Genomic DNA, 18,365 nt, shown 5'->3' on the forward strand with positions numbered 1-18,365 from the left:
GCTGTCCTGGAACTAGCTCTGTAGACCAGGCTTGCCTCAAACTCAGAGATCTGACTGTCTCTACATACTGAGTGCCAGGATGAAAGGTGTGTGCACCAATGACTAGCCTAAACCATTTTGTATTGTAATTTATATTACCATCCTAAAAATATCTTTTTTTGTTTGTTTATTTGTTTCCAAGACAGGGTTTCTCTGTGGCTTTGGAGGCTGTCCTGGAACTAGCTCTTGTAGAGCAGGCTGGTCTCAAACTCACAGAGATCCGCCTGCCTCTGCCTCCCGATTGCTGGAATTAAAGGCATGTGTCACCACCACCCGGCTAAAAACATCTTCTTAGATAAACAACTTAAGCTTTTATATTACTCAACCTTATAAACTTATTATCTTTTATGTAAGTTTTTTTCCTGAATTTGGTAACAAGTAAAACTATATACTATGTAGTCTTCAGTCTCCTTCAGAGATCCAAGAAGGATATAATATTACCTGAGTAAACAGGAAGTGCAGAGCAAGCAACTTCTAAGACTTTAGAAAGGACAGAGACATCCTTTAGAAAGGACAGAGTGGCCATCTGCCGGGACACTCATCCAAAGTTCCTACATAATGTGAGGAAATCCATCTCTGGCCTACAGGCCTAGAATATCTGACAGACATTTCTGTGAAGCAGGAACTTGAAGGACTGTCATACTTTGTCTTGGCAAAGTTTGGCAGTTGCTTTCTTTTGTATCTTGCTTGTCCAGTTGAGACAGCATACTATCAGCAATTGAACCAATGGCTAACTATGCACCAATAAAAGCAAACTCCATTTGGAGGTTCTTCAATGCCCATTATCCTTTTTTGAAGTAGATTGGTGCTGTCAGGAGCAGAAGTATCTCACTGTCATGAAAAGCCTTATGTTATTAAAACATCTTTTTTCTCAAAGATTTATTTATTATGTATACAATGTTATGCCTGCCTGCAAGCCAGAAGAGGGCACCAGATCTCATTACAGATGGTTGCTGGGAATTAAACTCAGGTCCTTTGGAAGAGCAGGAAGTGCTCTTAACTGCTAAGCCATCTCTCCAGCACCACTAAAACATCTTAAATGCCATATTTTGTAGGTCTCTGAAGTATTTGAAGACTATCTATCTAAAATATATCTCTGTGTGACCTTGAAAACATTAACATGATACAAGTTTGGTTGTTAATAGATAATTAACTACTAACCTGAGTTTCTTAATTATCCTAAAAGGTTTATAATAACAGCTTTCAGGAACTAGAACTTTACATTTTTAATGAGCTGCATAGGTACAATACCTTAAACAAGAATAGAAACATATACAGTATAACAAAAACAACCTTAAGTTTGTATCATTATATAAAAATACCTTAAACAAGATTAAAAACTTTTATAGGGTATGTTCTAACAAAAATAACCTTAAATTTATATCAATATACAAAAATCAATACCAATGGTAAAATATTTGCGATTAGCCAGGTGTTAGTGGCGTACGCCTTTAATCCCAGCACTCGGGAGGCCAAGGCAAGTGGATCTCTGTGAGTTTGAGACCAGCCTGGTCTACAAGAGCTAGTTCCAGGACAGCCTCCAAAGCCACAGAGAAACCCTGTCTCGAAAAAAAAAAATTGACATTAATAGTTGCTTTTTAGTTAAAAATATATTCAGGGCTGGAGAAAATATATTAAAATATATTAAATATATTAAAAATATATTCAGGCTCAGTGGTTAAGAGCACTGACTATTCTTCCAGAGGTCCTGAGTTCAATTCTCTGCAACCACATGGTGGCTCACAACCATCCCTTATGAGTCCTGGGAAAGCTAGCTGTATTACTTTTTGTCTACTGTCTGTGTGATAGTAAAGTGTACAGCCTATCTGAAGTCCTGGCTGGAGTAGTGCATGAGGCTAGACCATCTCAGTAAGCAACTTTGAAGCTGTTCTGGATGCAGAATTTTGAGGATACTGCAACAGAGGTATTCTGAGGTGCTGGATCACCAGGGCCACTTGTCTTTATTGGTGTCTGGTCCTTTTTTTTCTGAAAATATGTATACTTAAAGGTAACACATATGTCTGCATTAACACAAGTATAGAATGTGCAGTGTGGTGAGCACAAGCCAGATAAAGATGATTTTTTTGTGGGGCTGGAGAGATGGCTCAGAGGTTAAGAGCACTGACTGCTCTTCCAGAGGTCCTGAGTTCAATTCCCAGGAACCACATGGTGGCTCACAACCATCCCTTATGAGATCTGGTACTCTCTTCTGGTGTGCAGATATACATGGAAGCAGAATGTTGTATACATAATACATAAATAAAATCTTTTTTGTTTGTTTTTTGTTTTTTGTTTTTCGAGACAGGGTTTCTCTGTATAGCTTTGGAGCCTATCCTGGCACTCCCTCTGGAGACCAGGCTGGTCTCGAACTCACAGAGATCCGCCTGCCTCTACCTCCCGAGTGCTGGGATTAAAGGTGTGCGCCACCAATGCCCGGCATAAATAAAATCTTTTAAAAAGATGATTTTTTTGTTTCATGTTTGAGCAGGTAAAAGGCATCTGTTATCTTTATAAGTTTATTAGGACTGTATAATCAAACCTCTATCTATGCCATATGAAAGGCAGGCATGTAATAATAAGTCATGAGGACTCTGTAGACAACAAGTTTATCATGTCTCATCCAGTTCAGAGCTATTCCCAGGTAGAGGGATCAGCATATACATCACCTATCCTGCAGTCTTTCTTGTTTGTTTGGTTTTTTTCATGTCTGTAGTCAAGATTTTTAGGAGGTCTCCCCCAATCAAATCTAATCTTCATTAACTTTAAAGAGAACTGTAACTTTTTGTTTACTGTGGAAACAAAGTCATAACCTCTCCCCTAACACGATATATTTTCTGACTTCCATTTAGAAGACATTTGAAAAATACATAGATTGGTTTAATTTAGCAGTTCCCTTAATCCAATGCCTCTTGGTTGTTTTTTGAACAGTAGCATTAAAAAACTTCAAAGTCAACAAAGTACCTTACAGGATCCAGACATCTGTGTATTTCCCATTTTTACATGGCTTATTCTTTTTGTTTGTTTGTTTTGTTTTGTTTTTTGAGGCAGGGTTTCTCTGTGTAGCTTTGAAGCCTATCCTGGCACTTGCTCTGTAGACCAGGCTGGCCTCAAACTCACAGAGATCCGCCTGCCTCTGCCTCCTGAGTGCTGGGATTAAAGGCATGTGCCACCATTGCCTGGCAGCTTATTCTTTTTATATTATTTTACTCTCTTTTTAAGGACTTTTTTTTTTTGGTGGGCGGTGGTGGTGCACACCTTTAATTACAGCACTCAGGAGGCAGAGGCAGGTGGATCTCTGTGAGTTTGAGGCCAGCCTGGTCTACAAAGCAAGTTCTAGGATAGCCAGGACTGTTACACAGAGACACCCTGTCTCAGAAAAAAAAGAAGACTTCATTATTTTTTAACTATTTTTTCTGTGACTATATCTAGTTTTTCCTGGATCTGTTTAAAGGTTTTCTTGGTCTGGACCTCTTTACTCTATGCCTACAGCATTTGCTAACCACCAGACAAACCATAACTGGCCACAGGGGGCTCTAGTAGCTGGCTCTGCTCCCTTTGGTTCCCTGAGAGCCTAGCCTTATTGCCCCAGCCCTGAGAAGCTACTGTGTCCACAATGCAGCAGGCATTTTTACCTAGCATGCCAGCTGCTCACATGCTCTGCTGCACAGCAGGGCCTCCTTTACCAGACAGACCTCTTCTCAGTCCCCATGTTGATATTTGAGCCCTGAGCTGGGGCAATATGTAGTCTGCTGGACTTTTCTTTGGGCCACCGCCTCACAAATAACTACATGAAGACTTAATTATGAAGGTTCAGCGTATAGCTTAGGCTTGTTCTTAACTAGCTCTTATAACTTAATCTACATTCTATCACGTGGCATGACCTGTCTTCCAACTTGGACCTCCTGTTTCCTCTCAGTGTCTCCTGGTGTCCCGAACTCTAGATTCCTCCCCTCTTCCTTTCTCTTCCCAGAAACCCCATCTATTCCAATGGCCTAGCTGTTACATAGTGAATTTGAGTCCAACCTGGGTACTTCCCACTTCCCCCAAATATAAGGCAATTGAGGAGAATCCAAACAGCTATAAGCATTGTGATTTCAGTGCCTCTGTCACTGTCCAACTTTTTCAGCATCAGAAAATGTTAACCACCCAGCCAATCCCTCACAGGGATGCAGGGAACTTAACTTGGTTCTGTCTGGCACATTTTGAACACAATGAAAGTTGGGTGGCTTAGGCTCTGTGTCAGGAACCTGTAGTTCCAGATACTCAGGAGGCTGAGGCAGGAGGATGTTTTCAGCCCATAAGTTTAGTTTAGGCAACACAGTGGAGACCGTGGCTCAAATTAATTGATAAAATAGCCCGGAAGTGGCACAAGCCTGAGTCCCAGCACTCAGGCGGCAGAGAGAGGAGGATCTCTATGAGTTTGAGGCCAGCCTGGTCTACAGACACAGTTCCAGGACAACATACAAATATACACAGAGAAACCCTGTCTTGAAAAATAAAAGAAACAAACAAAAAAAGAGAGGCTGGGTGGATGTAAAGAGAAACAGGGCGTTGGTGGCGAACGCCTTTAATCCCAGCACTCAGGAGGCAGAGGCAGGTGGATCTCTGTGAGTTCGAAGCCAGCCTGGTCTACAGCGCTAGTTTCAGGACAGGCTCCAAAGCCACAGAGAAATCCTGTCTCGAAAAACCAAAAAAATAAAAGAAGAAGAAGAAGAAGAAGAAGAAGAAGAAGAAGAAGAAGAAGAAGAAGAAGAAGAAGAGGAGAAACAAAGCAGAAGTTCCGGAGATCTGTAAGGAAGGAAGGTTTATGTTGGCGTGAGGTGGGTTCAATCACATACCAAGATGAGACCAGCTGGTGAAAACCTCCCCAAAACAACCAGCCAATTATTCTCTACCTAGACCTCCGCTTTACCAGTGACCTAGAACTTGTCAGACACTCCCTTAACCACGCCCCCAGGCCAAGAACAGCTGTGTCACTTGCGACTAGGTCCCTGGACCTGGAGAAGGGCGCAGGCCCGAGCCTGGCGGTGGCATCGGGCTGAACCCACGGAGCGGGGACGCCGTGCAGGAGGAGGAGCTTGCGGCCCGCTCGCTGTCATGTCGCGCCAGGCAAAGGATGACTTCCTGCGGCACTACACAGTCTCCGACCCCAGGACCCACCCCAAGGGCTACACCGAGTACAAAGTGACCGCGCAGGTGAGGTGGGACTCAGCGGGGGACCTACCCCTTTAAGCCACCCGGGACCCGTGTCGTCCCTTAAAGGCAAAGAGGCGTAGGGAGGTCGCAGTGTGGCCTACAAAAATGGATTTCCCTTTAAGAGGAGCCCGAGGCCGCGGACTGAGCGCCGCACACCACCTGGGGGCGGGGCTGCGGACCGCTGTTGACTGCCGACTGGCTTGCGTCCTCGTCCGCCCGGGTACTAACGTCGTCCAGATGCAGTCTACAGATTTCTCAAAGCAAGAAAACTACGGGCTAACCCAAGTATTCCTTCTCTAATCGCTTGGAGTAACTTTTGGTTATTAGCTCTGCTTGATACATAAAAGCGCCCGTCCCCTCCCCCACACACCTTTTTTGTTTTTTGTTTTGTTTTTGTGTGTGTGTGTGTGTGTGTGTGTTTTTGAGACAAGAGTCTCTACATAGCTCTGGCTGTCCTGGAACTCACTATGTAGACCAGGCTGGCCTCAAAGTCACAGAGTACTGGGAGTAGAGGAGTTACACACACACACACACACACACACACACACACACACACACACACACACTTTTTTTTTTTTCAAAAGGTCACACAATTCAAAAGGACTGAAAAAGTCTCCATCTCCACCGCTGGCTAGGGAAGTAAATAAAAGCTGATGGTGTTTTTAACGCTTGGACTTAAAATGAACACATAGAGACATGTAGAAAACTATTAAAATAAATCATCATGAAAGAATGCTTTTAGAATTTTACCCAAGGGCCTGTAACCATGGAGGCCTCCAGTGGGAGAACTGGCTAGTACGTTTTCTTGTACCCCTTTTCAGCTTGTCCACTGTTCTTACAAGGAAGCAAACACATAAAAGTCACTCCCAAGTCAATCTAGGTCAGAATCCTAGATGTTTTGGGATTATTATTATTATTGGTATTATTATTCTGCCTAATAACTTGTTTTTTTCCATGCCAAAAAAATACAAACAAAATAATTGTTTCTATGAAGATAGCTGGAGTGTAGGAAGGATTCCAAAACATTTATCACCCTTTCTTACATGTCTTCCTGATAGCTTTTTAGACCTAGTTATATGCATTACACATGCATATATTTTTTCTTTTTCCCAGTGCTAGTGATTGAACCCAGGGCCTCCTATATACCTCTCTCAAACTTACTATGTAACTGAAGATGATTTTGAACTGATACCCCCCCCACACACACCTCTTGAATGCTGGGATATTGTGTGCCACTATACCCTGCTCTCCTTGTCTTTTAAAGATATATAGCTGGGTAGAGGTAGTTTACACCTTTAATCCCGACACTAGGGTGGCAGAGGCAGGTGAATCTCTGTGAGTTTGAAGTCAGCCTGGTCTACAGAGTGATTTCTAGGACAGCTTCCAAAGCTACAGAGAAACCTTGTCTCAAAGAAAAAAAAAAACACAAAAATTTATTTACTAAAATTTCTTTCTTTCTTTTTTTTGTGGGTTTTTTTTTTTTTTTTTTTTTTTTTTTTTTTTTTTTTTGAGGCGAGGTTTCTCTGTATAACAGCCCTGGCTGTCCTGGAATCCACTTTGTAGACCAGGCTGGCCTCTGCTTCCCAAGTGCTGGGATTAAAAGGCAGACCACATCCAGCTTATTTACTTACATCTTAAAAAAATGTTTTAGGATTTTCTTTTTTTTTAACATGTATGTGTGTTTTATCTGCATGTGTATCTGTACACTGTGCATGCAGTGCCTGAGGCAGACAGAAGAGGGTAGTGGATCCCCCTGGCCATTGTGTGCCTCTGTGTTGGTGCTGGCAATAAAATTTAGCAGTCAGTGCTTTTAACCTCTGAGCCTTCTCTCCAGCTCCAGATTTATTTATTTTCTATATATGAGTGTTTTGCCTACATTTATCTATGTGCACCAAATACATGCCTGATGACCTCAAAGGTCAGAAAAGATACTGAATCTCCTGGAATTGGTTGTAAATGATTTTGATCTGCCAGGTGAGTGCTGGGAACCAAACCCAGGTCTTCTGCTAGAGCAGAAAGTGCATTTAACTGCTGACTCATCTCTCTCGACCCTTTATTTTTTTAATTGATGTATATGTTTGTTGAATGTGTATCACAACTGTGTGTGGATGCTTATGGGGCTCAGAAGGTGCTGTTCTGGGCACTGAACTCTGATCCTTGGAAGATCAAGATGTGCTCTTTTTTTTTTTTTTTTTTTTTTGGTTTTTTGAGACAGGGTTTTTCTGTGTAGCTTTGGAGTTTTTCCTGGCACTCGCTCTGGAGAACAGGCTGGCCTCGAACTCACAGAGATCTGCCTGCCTCTGCCTCCCGAGTGCTGGGATTAAAGGCGTGCACCACCAACGCCTGGCCAAAATGTGCTCTTAACTACTGAGCCAGCACTCCAGTCCCCATCCTTAACCTTTAAGTAGGCATCTTAATCGTGTCTGATTGGCTGAGGTCTAGAAAAAAGAAAGGATGTCTTGAAAACTGTTACCCATTCCAAATTGTACGGCCTTACTGTAAAACTCCCATAAACATAACAGTGAAAACCAATTCTGTCTCGGGCCAATTCTGCTCTTCCTAAGTGCCCAGCACTGCCTGCTTCTGTCTTTATGGGTAGTGACCTCAGGGCTTCTTCCTTAATGAAGAACTGGATCCCAGGGAAGAATCTTATTTCTTTAGATAAGTGGAGTTCCTTGCTTTCTGAATACCAGAACTTGGCCTTTGGAAGGAATTGGGATAAAGGTGAAGTTGAAAGCTGTTGCAGACTTCCACCCACCAAATCATGACACAGACTTATTATTAATTATGAAAGTTCAGCTTTAGCTTAGGCTTGTTTCTAACTAGCCTTCTTATAACTTAAATTAATCTACCTTTATTAATCTACATGCTGTCACATGCCTCAACAAACAAACAAAAACCATAAAGTTGAATATGGGGCTATCTAGACAGATATTTTTTGTTTTGTTTTGTTTTTTTCTGAAATGAGGTTTCTTTGTGTGGCCCTGCTGTCCTGGAACTAGCTTTGTAGACCAGGCTGGCCTTGAACTCACAGAGATCCTCCTGCCTCTGCCTCCCGAGCGCTGGGATTAAAGCTGTGTGCTGCCACTTCCCAGATCCTAGACAGATGTTTAGTATCCTCACATTTCCCAGATGAAGATTCAAGTGAACAACAGAAAAATGTCTCAAGGAGCTGAGGATGTAACTCAATGGGGGAATGCTACTGCAGGTCTCAACAAGTCCTGATTTTAATCTTTAGTACCAAAAATAAATAATAAAATAACTGAATCTAGTAGTACATATCTATAATCCCAGCACTTGGTAGGAGGATGAGGAATACAAGGCTGTCCTCTGCTACACAGCCAGTTCGAGGTCAACCTGGACTACAGGAAACCAAAAAGAAAATGTGCTCAAAACTTTAATTCCAGGACCCTCTTATTCCAACAGGCACTATATCCTAGGACTCCTTTGGGGCGGGCTCCCTCAGCTTTTGAGGGGTAATGCAGTGTTGAGTGTCAGGCTAGTCTCACCTAGCTCTTGCCTTTCCTTTCTCAGTTCATCTCAAAGAAGGACCCAGAAGATATCAAAGAGGTAAGGCTGTTGGGAAGGTGGGGACTGTTCCATAAACAGATCCAGTATCAGTAAGGGACAGGTGGTAACTGCAAAGACCAGCCTTCTTCCCTGGCCTGTGCTGGAGAGGTGTGTGCTGTCCTTCTAAGCCCCTAGGACACAGTGAGCATGGGAAGGCCACTTTCCATGCTGGCCCAGGTCAAGTCTCACATGCCTTGCAGGTAGTAGTCTGGAAGCGATACAGTGACTTCCGTAAGCTGCATGGGGACTTGGCCTATACTCACCGCAACCTCTTCCGCCGCCTAGAAGAGTTTCCAGCTTTCCCCCGTGCCCAGGTGTTTGGTGAGTATTGTACCTCTGACCCCACTATGCAGGTAGATTTAGGCAAAGGGGACCCGGACTAGTGGGGGCTGGTGAATGTGGTCCCACACCCTGAACAGACACTTTTGGAAAACTGAATGGGACTCCTGAGATGGTCTCATTGAAATATGGGGAAACTGAAGCTCTGAGCAACCTACTGTTTATTATGTGTTGGGCTATTACCATTCCCATCGAGATGAGGCTCAGCAAGGAAAAGGGCTTTTGTCTGAGCCTTAGTCTGTTGTAGTAACACAATACCACAGACTGGATGTCTCGGTTACACAGAAAAGAAGCTTATTCTGACATATGGCTCTGGTGCACGATTCAGAAGCAACATGTGTTGATGGCTCTGTTGCTGGCAGATGGCAGGGAGCATCACATGGAGAGAGTCAGGGAGACCATGAGTGACAGAACCACGCTAGTTTTCATAGCGGAGAACTAGGAGTCCATTAGCTACAGACGTTCTCAGACTCAAGTGAATATTCCTTTGCAATGAGGTGAAGAGTTGCTGGCAGGTCATGCCAGGCCAAAAAGACCATCACAGGGAACAGAGTGGGGTGAAGGCTGTGCCCCCAGCACACTAACTGGCAGAGTTCGACAACTCTGCATATAGCTTTGGGTTTTTGTTGTTGTTGTTTTGTATTGTTTGTTTTGGGGGTTTTGTTTGTTTATTTGGTTGGTTGGTTGGTTTTTTTTGAGACAGGGTTTCTCTGTGTAGCCTTGACTGTCCTGGAACTAGCTCTGTAGACCAGGTTAGCCTCAAACTCAGAGACCAGCCTGCCTCTACCTCTCAAGTACTGGGATTAAAGGTGTGCGCCTCCATTCCCAGCTTTGTTTTTGAGACAAGGTCTCAAATGTAGCCGAGGCTAGCCTTGACCTTCTTATGATCTTCCTACTCCAGCCTCCCAAGTAGGGGGGTGACAGATGTGTGGTCACTATGCCCAGCAGTGAAACATCCTCTTGCTTTGTGACCTTGGGCAAGCCACTTCCCTTCTTTGAGCTTTACTTTCCTCCTCATTATATCCAAGCCTCTTCAAATGGCCTTTCTTGCCAGACATGATAGCTCACGCCTTTAATCCTAGCTCATAGAAGGAAGAGGCATGTAGATCTCTGAGTCTGAGGTTTATCTAGCAACTTCCAGGCCAGCCAGAGCTGAGACATTGTCTTAAAAACAAAACAAAGCATGCCTTGCCTCCTCCTGTCTATGCTACAATACCCTTGAGAACGAGGAGCTTATTTCTCTCACTAACCTGAAGCCGGGTACTCACTACACATCTGGAGGAAGAATGAACAGGGAGAGTGATGCCTGCAAGAGGAGCCAGAGAAGATTCGTAGGAGAATGTGGGCGGGGGTGTCCAGCAGGCTGCTTAGCACTTCTCAGGAAGAACCAGGAAATGTGGACTTTGGAACCAAAAGTCCCCGTAGTCACTGCTGCCCTCCTGTCCGGGGTCTGCAGGTCGGTTTGAAGCCTCTGTGATCGAAGAAAGGCGCAAGGGTGCAGAGGACTTGCTGCGCTTCACAGTACCCATCCCTGCACTCAACAACAGTCCCCAGCTCAAGGAGTTTTTCCGGGTAAGTTCATCTGCTCACCCCACCTCCTCAGCCCCAACCAGCTAGATTCCTGACTCCTCTCCCATGCTGGACTTTGTCTCCTGCAGGGTGGGGAAGTAACACGGCCCTCTGAGGTGTCCAGGAACCTGTGCATACTGCCTCCCCCTCTCATTCCTACACCACCTCCTGATGAGGCCCGGCTACTCCAGCCACTGCCTGCAGAAAGGAGGGGCCAGGAGGAGTTGGATGTGCCAGGTATATCAGGGTCATGGAAGGGAGTGAAGTTCTCCCAGGGATCTCAAGGAGAAGTATAGGGGGCAGTTCTACCACTCACCTGGGTGGGATGGAGGGATGGACTCTGAACAAGGACATTTTTCTTTTCTGGGCTTCGGTTTGCTAATCTGTAAAACAGGCCCAAACCTAATAGTAGCCTTATCTGTACCCAGGGTTTCAGCAAGGACTAATCAAGACAGAGATTCTGTTTTGAGAGCTGAGAAGCAGTAGGTGTAGGCATTAATGTCCCCCTGGTCTCTCCTCAGTGGATCCCCTACCGTCTAGCCCTGCCCAAGAGGCCTTGGATCTTCTCTTCAGCTGTGACAGCACTGAGGAAGCATCCAGCTCCCCAGCCCGAGGTCCCCTCTCTGAGGCTGAACTTGCCCTTTTCGACCCTTACTCCAAAGAGGGTAAGGAGCAGGTGTGGGGTAAGAGGAGCTAAGGGGCAGGAAGGGAGTACATGCCATCTGTGTAAGCCCCGTGGCACTGCTACTCTGAAGCCAGGCTGGCAGCCTCCATGGCCATGAGCAGCATTGAGCAGCTGTGGAGGAGTTGAGCCCTCCTCTCTGAGCAGACTCAGGGTAGCGCAGCATCATAGTGTTCTGTTGTTCATGAACCTGCTGTGGCCCTGGTGGCAGAATCCGAGGCAGAAGCAAAGGCAGGAGGATCTCTGAATTTGAAGCTGGCATGGTCTACATAACAGTCCAGGTCAGTAAGGGCTACATAATCTCAAAAACAAAACTAAACAGACAGAAAATGGAATCTTGCCCCAGTCAAAGGGGGTGAGGTCCGGGATCGAAGAACAATAGGTATGAGAACTCCCATGGTGACCTGGGGGGCCATCAGAGTCAGGCCGGTTCCCAATACAGGTCAGAGTACTTAACTCCTACTTGCAAATCCCTAGCAAAGAGACACTAAAGCTTAGTTTATTCTAAAATTCACTGACTACAACTAGGGTGTTAGAGTGGCTAACTGCACTAGGGACATGGCTTAGTTGATAAGAATGCTTGGTTGGCGTGCATGGAAGCCTGGGTTCAATTTCTAGTGCCGCTTTACAGGGTTTCTCTGTGTAGCCCTGGGTGTCCTTGAATTGTCTGTCAACCAGTCTGGCTTCAAACTCATAGAAATCCAGCTTGCAAGCTGGGCGTTGGTGGCACACTCCTTTAATCCCAGCACTTGGGAGGCAGAGGCAGGTGGATCTCTGTGAGTTCGAGACCAGCCTGGTCTACAAGAGCTAGTTCCAGGACAGCCTCCAAAGCCACAGAGAAACCCTGTCTCGAAAAACCAAAAAAAAAAAAAAAAAAAAAAAAAAAAGAAAGAAATCCAGCTTGCTCTGCTTGTTGAGTGCTGGGATCAAAGGAGTGTGCCACCACCACCCAGTTTTATTTCAAACAAAAATAAGGGCCTTCAAGATGGCTCTGTGGATAAAGGTACTAGCCAATAAGCCTAATGCCTTGGACTCATGATAGAAGGACAGAACAGATTCTGGCAAGTTGCCTTTCACACACACACACACACACACACACACACACACACACACACTACTTTTTGTTTTAATCGGAAAGCTGGATATGGTGGCATATACCTTTGATCCCAGCACTCAGGGAGTCAGAGGCAGGCAGATCTGTGAATTCAAGATCAGCCTAGTCTACACAGCAAATTACAGAATAACCAGGCCTACAGAGTGAGACCCTGCCTTTAATACAACAAAAAAGGTAAAGTGTCACATGGCTATATCCCAGCACTAGAGAGGCAGAGGCACAAAGACCAGTAAGATGGCTCAGAAGGTGGAAGCACGCCTTGTGAGCCTGGCAACATGAGTTCCATCCCCCAAACTCACCTAGGTTGAAAAAAAAAAACTCCCAAGACTTGTCCTCTGGCCTCTACATGGGTACCACGGCAGCACACTTGTGCCTTACTCACTCATATATGCAACAACAATAAACTAACCCTTTACAGAAAGCTCCTGAGCCAAAGGAAGCAAGCAGATCACAACAGATTTTGTGAATCTCAAGTGAATTTGGGATTTTCCAGGCTCTGTTCCCCTCCAGTGGGGACAATTTGGTGTTCTGATAAACAAAATAAGCCTGGGGTAGACAGCATACCATGGGAAAGAAGGCTACTCTGGCCTGAATCCTCCCCGTTTTATTACAGAAAGTACAGGTCCCAGCCCCACCCACACTGGTGAGCTGGCAGCCATGGAGGTACAGTCCAAAAGACTGGACCAGGAACCTTGGGAGCCAGGAGGACAGGAGAAGGAAGAGTCTGAGGATGGAGAACCTGCCCCAGCTTACCTGAGCCAGGCCACAGAGCTCATCACTCAAGCCCTTCGGAATGAAAAGGCAGGGGCTTATGCTGCTGCCCTCCAAGGCTACCGAGATGGGGTGCACATCCTGCTTCAGGGAGTCTCGGGTGAGTATAGCAGTAAGGAAGACAGGGCAGTGAAAAGCAGAGGGGTTGGGGAGATGACTGTGTGTAGTGCCTTGCCATGCAAGCATGAGGAACTGAATTAGAATGCCCAGAACCCAGCCGGGCGTTGGTGGCACACGCCTTTAGTCCCAGCACTTGGGAGGCAGAGGCAGGCAGATCTCTGTGAGTTCGAGGCCAGCCTGGTCTACAAGAACTAGTTCCAGGACAGCCTCCAAAGCTACAGAGAAACCCTGTCTAGAAAAAAAACAAAACAAAAAAGAATTCCCCAAACCTACACAAAGTAGCATGCAACAGCACACTCAGGAAGCCAAGTGTTCCTGTGGGAAGATGAGAATCCCCAGAAACTCCATCCAGGGCTGGTGAGTCTGGCATATGCAGCAGACAACAACAAAGAGACCGGGTCTCAGACATGATGGAAAGAGGAGACCTACATCTGAGGTTGACCACTGACCTTTATATGTTCAATTTCACACATACACGAAATATTTTAAAGAAAAAAAGAAGGACCAGGAGCCTTCATTTGTCACAGGTCAGCCAGAGACCTTGGGTGGAATTTTCTTTAATTTTTTAATAGCCTCATAAAATGGGGAAAAGACATTATGACCCAGGGAAAGGCACATTCAGGCCAGGGACTCTGGAGGCCTTCTGCTCTCTACAGGTGACCCATCCCCTGCCCGACGGGAAGGTGTGAAAAAGAAGGCAGCTGAGTACCTGAGGCGGGCAGAGACCCTCCATGGGCAATTGCCTTGAGGAGTGGACCCTTCCTGGGACATCAGCTCCAGCACTGCCAGCCTCCTCCACTCAGTCTTTCCTTGGGACCTGGCCTTGTTTCCTGCTCTTGGAACCCCAGGGGCCATATCTGTTTTAACTGGACCAAGTATGAGAAAAGCAAAGACTTCTCAGCTCCAACCTGCCTGCCTCTTTGGAATCAGACTTGAACTTCTGGTCCTGCCTGTCTGTTTTATGTCTATTCACCCATCTAGAACAAGGGTCTGCAGCCTGCAGTCTGTGGCCAGACCTAGCCCACTGCCCTTTTTTGTAAGACCCTCAAGCTACAAGGGTTTTTCTTTTTTCTTTTTGTTAATGGTTGGAAGGAAAATGATTCTTTGACCAGTGAAAAATTTATAAAATTGAAATATGTGTGAATAAAAACGAGTCCGAACACAACCAGGTCCGCATGATTATTACTGTCTATGGTTGAGTTTACATTGTACCAACTGAGTTGAATAAGCTGTGTCTAGCAAATGAGTGTGGGGACCACACCTTTAACCCCAGCACTCAGAAAGCAGGGGCAGGAAGATCTCTATTGAGTTCAAGGCCAGCCAGATAGAGCTACATAGTGAGACCCTGTCTCAAAACAAAACGCTTAGGGAGGCTATCTCGAGGGAGACAAAGAATGACAGGCCCACCGCACTAGTTTAGTGTGTAAAGAGATAATGGAGAGATAGGCAAGGCAGGGTTACCTATTTCGACAGCCCCAAGTACAAAAAGCTAAAATCCACTAAATCCCGGAAGACCTGGGGAGGTGTGGCCTCATCGCTGGACTACAAGCCGGTGCATCATGGGACGGCTTAAAGGGGAAAAGCCGAGGCCAGGCGCGGTGGAGGATGAGAGGCGTTTCCGAAGCCCGTGGGAGCCAACGTCTTCCGGCATTGCGGTGTCTGGGAAACCCGGGTGAGCGGGGGCGGGCCAGCCAAACTGGGCCCCACGCGTGTTTCCTGAGCTCACAAGAGGATGCAACGCCACGTGTCCGCTGGCCCCGAGATGCTCAGTGTGCTCCGTCTACCCACAGCCCTGCCATGTCCGGCTGCGAGCTGCCGAGGGGCCTATGCCCGGACATGTGCCCGGCCGCCGAGCGCGCCCGACGCGAGCGCGAGCGACGCCTGCACCGACTGGAGGTGCAGCCGGGCGGCCGTGGGAGCGCGCCCCGAGCCGACCCGCGGCGAGCCGTGAAGGAGTACAGCCGGCCGGCGGCGGGCAAGCCCCGGCCCCCGCCCAGCCTGCTGCGGCCGCCCCCGGTACTCATGGCCACCGTGCGCTACCTGGCCGGGGAAGTGGCCGGCCGCGCCGACGCGTCGTGCGCAGAGGTAGCGGGGTTCGTGGCGGACCGCCTGCGCGCTGTGCGGCTTGATCTGTCGCTGCAGGGCGTGGGGGACGCGGAAACAGCGGCGGTGCTGGAAGCCGCTCAGGCCACGTTGCTGGCAGTGGTGGCGCGGCTGCGACCCGAAGAGGCGCGCGGAGCCCCGGACCCGGTGCTGCTGCAGACGCAGGTGCAGGAGGGCTTCGGTTCGCTGCGGCGCTGCTACGCGCGGGGCCAGGCCCCGCACCCCCGCCAGGCCGCCTTCCAGGGCCTCTTTCTGCTCTACAATTTGGGTAAGTCGGGTCCCACAGAGCAGAGAGTGGGGACCCGAGGATCTTGGGAGAGAAGCAATTCTAGCATCAGCGGCGAAGTGTAGCTAAGGGATACGGCGGCTTTCATCACTCAGCAATAGCTCCTCCTAATCCCGACTTTTGGGACCTCAGGTCTGTCATTCCCAAACTGGGCTTCTCCATAATAGAGGTGGAGGGAGGTGGAATAGTAATAGAGAGTTGGCCTAGAAAATGCTTTCCAAATTTTTAAACTACTCGGTAGGCTGGCCCATGAATAAATTTGACACAAGTTGCTAAAAGGTCCTTTCTGTGGGTGAATTTATCAAAAGGAGATGGGCACGGTGGCAGGTGCCTTTAATCCCAACTCAGAGGCAGGCAGGTTTTTTTATTTTATATGTGAATGCATTATATTTGGATCACACACAGAGTGACTTTTTAATTTTTTTTATTTTATGTGCATTGATGTTTTGTTTGTGTGAGGATGTCAGATCTCCTGGAACTGTAGTTACAGAAGTAGTGAGATGCCATATGGGTACTGGGAATTGAACTCTGGTTCTCTGGAAGAACAACCAGTGCTCTTAACTGCTGAGCCATCTCTCCAACCCTTCCCAGAGTGACTCTTTTTTTTTTTTTAACTTTTTTTTTTAACTTTAACTTTTTATGTGCATTGATGTGAAGGTATCAGATGCCCTGGAACTGGTATTTCAGACAGTTGTGAGCTGCCATGTGGGTGCTGGGAATTGAACCCAGGTATTCTGGAAGAGCAGCCAGTGCTCTTAGCTGCTGAGCCATTTCTCCAACCCCTCCCAGAGTGACTTTTAAACTCACTAATTTACAAAAGTGGTCCAAGGTTCCAGTAGTCAATATTTCCTGGAAAGAAAGAGCGTCTTCCTAAAAATACAACCTTTCCAGATAGAGAAGTGAGTGAGATGAAGCCGGCACCCAAAATCTTACTTTTTTGTTTGTTTGTTTTTTGCTTTTCGAGAAAGGATTTCTCTGTGTAGTTTTGGAGCCTGTTTGTCCTGGAACTCGCTTTGTAGACCAGACACTAGCCTGGAACTCACAGAGATCCGCCTTCCTCTGCCTCTGGAGTTCTGGGATCAAAGGCGTGAGCTACCACTGCCTAGCCAAAAATCCTTTTGATACTGCAGCCTAGATAGTGGGAAACCCAAGTCAGAAAATTTAGGTTTGGGTCTAGCAGAATTAGCCTGAGATCTAGGACAGTCTCAGGCAAGCCCTTGTTTTGACTTGTGTACTGGCTGCTTTTGTGTGTCAACTTGACACAGCCAGAGTCATCAGAGAAGAAGAAAAAAAAGGCTGAGCAGGGAGGGGGGGACCCATACCTTTACTCCCAGCCACACTGGCTGAGGAGGGTGGGGTGGAGGCAGATGTAGGTGGAGCTCCGTGAGTTTGAGGCTGGTCTGGTCTCTACAAAGAGAGTTAGTTTCAGGACAGCCAGGGCTACACACAGAGAAAAATTGAAAAAGAAGAAAGCAGGCTGAGCAAGTGAGTAAACAGCACCCCTTCATGGGCTTATCAGCTCCTACTTCCAGGATTCTGCCCTGCTTGAGTTTCTGTCTTGATTTTCCACAGTGATGAACAGCAATTTGGAAGTGTAAGCCAAATAAACCCTTTTCTCCCCAACTTGCTTTTAGTCATGGTGTTCTGTTTCAGTAATAGAAACTCTTAATAGATAGTCTGTGTCTCCATCTGTAAATGTAAAACTGTTGTCCACTTCTCCCTTGTAAGGATTTAGACTGAAGGAGGTGTGGTCTTGTAGCACCTCAAATAGATCAGAGGAGGGTCTGTGTGGTGGCTGGGTCTTGGTTGGAGGAGAGAGGAAGTGGGTCAGCCTCTCTGAGGGCACATGACTGGGACGTGACTGGAGTTGTCAGGTGAGCAGACATTTCTAAGTTCTGGAAATGAGCTGGAGGGGATGGCATGTGGGGTAGGCCTGATACACAAAATACTAAGCGTTGTTGCTTCTGCTTCTTGGCCCTCAGGCTCTGTGGAAGCCCTGCAGGAAGTTCTACGGCTGCCTGCCACCCTTCGTGCCTGCCCACCCCTTCAGACTGCTCTGGCTGTTGATGCTGCCTTCCGTGAAGGCAACCATGCCCGGCTGTTTCGCCTGCTTCGCACCCTGCCCTACCTACAGAGCTGTGCAGTGCAGGGACACATTGGCTATGCCCGCCGCAAAGCCCTGGCCTGTCTGGCCCGTGCCCTGAGCACTCCTAAAGGACAGACCTTGCCTTTGGACTTCATAGTACACCTTCTGGCCCTGGATGGACTCCACGAAGCACAGGACCTGTGTCAGGCCCATGGACTGACCTTAGATAAAGACAGAGTAATATTCCTAAGGGGTCGCTACTCTGAGGAAGGACTCCCACCTCCTGGTACCTGCCACATATTAGTGGGAAGCAAGCTGCAGGGACACACCCTGGAGGAAGTGGTCATGGCAGAGGAAGACAAGGACATGCACAGACCTGGATCTCCAGCTTGAGAGGGTTGTCCAAGAACTGGACCAGAGCACCTGGGGCTCTTTTCATGATTCCCACATAATAAAAGGAACTCATTTTACAGGAACTTGTTAGACTTCA

General features: G+C 46.9%; 2 protein-coding genes across 4 annotated transcripts; both read left to right on the forward strand.

The window, feature by feature from the left end:
- Positions 1 to 5,000: 5,000 nt before the first annotated feature.
- Snx15 (sorting nexin 15) lies at positions 5,001 to 14,565 on the forward strand. 3 transcript variants are annotated; one of them, XM_027408520.2, is made up of 8 exons: positions 5,001 to 5,235; positions 8,770 to 8,805; positions 9,006 to 9,126; positions 10,601 to 10,716; positions 10,803 to 10,950; positions 11,235 to 11,378; positions 13,123 to 13,380; positions 14,057 to 14,565. In XM_027408520.2, the coding sequence occupies exons 1-8, from the start codon at positions 5,137 to 5,139 to the stop codon at positions 14,146 to 14,148; spliced, it is 1,014 nt and encodes a 337-aa protein (XP_027264321.1). In that variant the 5' UTR covers positions 5,001 to 5,136; the 3' UTR covers positions 14,149 to 14,565. The 3 variants fall into 3 exon arrangements, with proteins under 3 accessions (XP_027264321.1, XP_027264320.1, XP_027264322.1); XM_027408519.1 differs by lacking the exon at positions 5,001 to 5,235 and adding an exon at positions 5,326 to 5,520; XM_027408521.2 differs by lacking the exon at positions 5,001 to 5,235 and adding an exon at positions 6,899 to 7,209.
- Positions 14,566 to 14,976: 411 nt separating this feature from the next.
- Sac3d1 (SAC3 domain containing 1) lies at positions 14,977 to 18,351 on the forward strand. The gene is made up of 2 exons (XM_027408522.2): positions 14,977 to 15,771; positions 17,772 to 18,351. The coding sequence occupies exons 1-2, from the start codon at positions 15,006 to 15,008 to the stop codon at positions 18,266 to 18,268; spliced, it is 1,263 nt and encodes a 420-aa protein (XP_027264323.1). The 5' UTR covers positions 14,977 to 15,005; the 3' UTR covers positions 18,269 to 18,351.
- The last annotated feature ends 14 nt before the right edge of the window (positions 18,352 to 18,365 follow it).

This window comes from Cricetulus griseus, chromosome 3 (assembly GCF_003668045.3).
Source record: "Cricetulus griseus strain 17A/GY chromosome 3, alternate assembly CriGri-PICRH-1.0, whole genome shotgun sequence".
NCBI classification, from domain to species: Eukaryota; Metazoa; Chordata; class Mammalia; order Rodentia; family Cricetidae; genus Cricetulus; species Cricetulus griseus.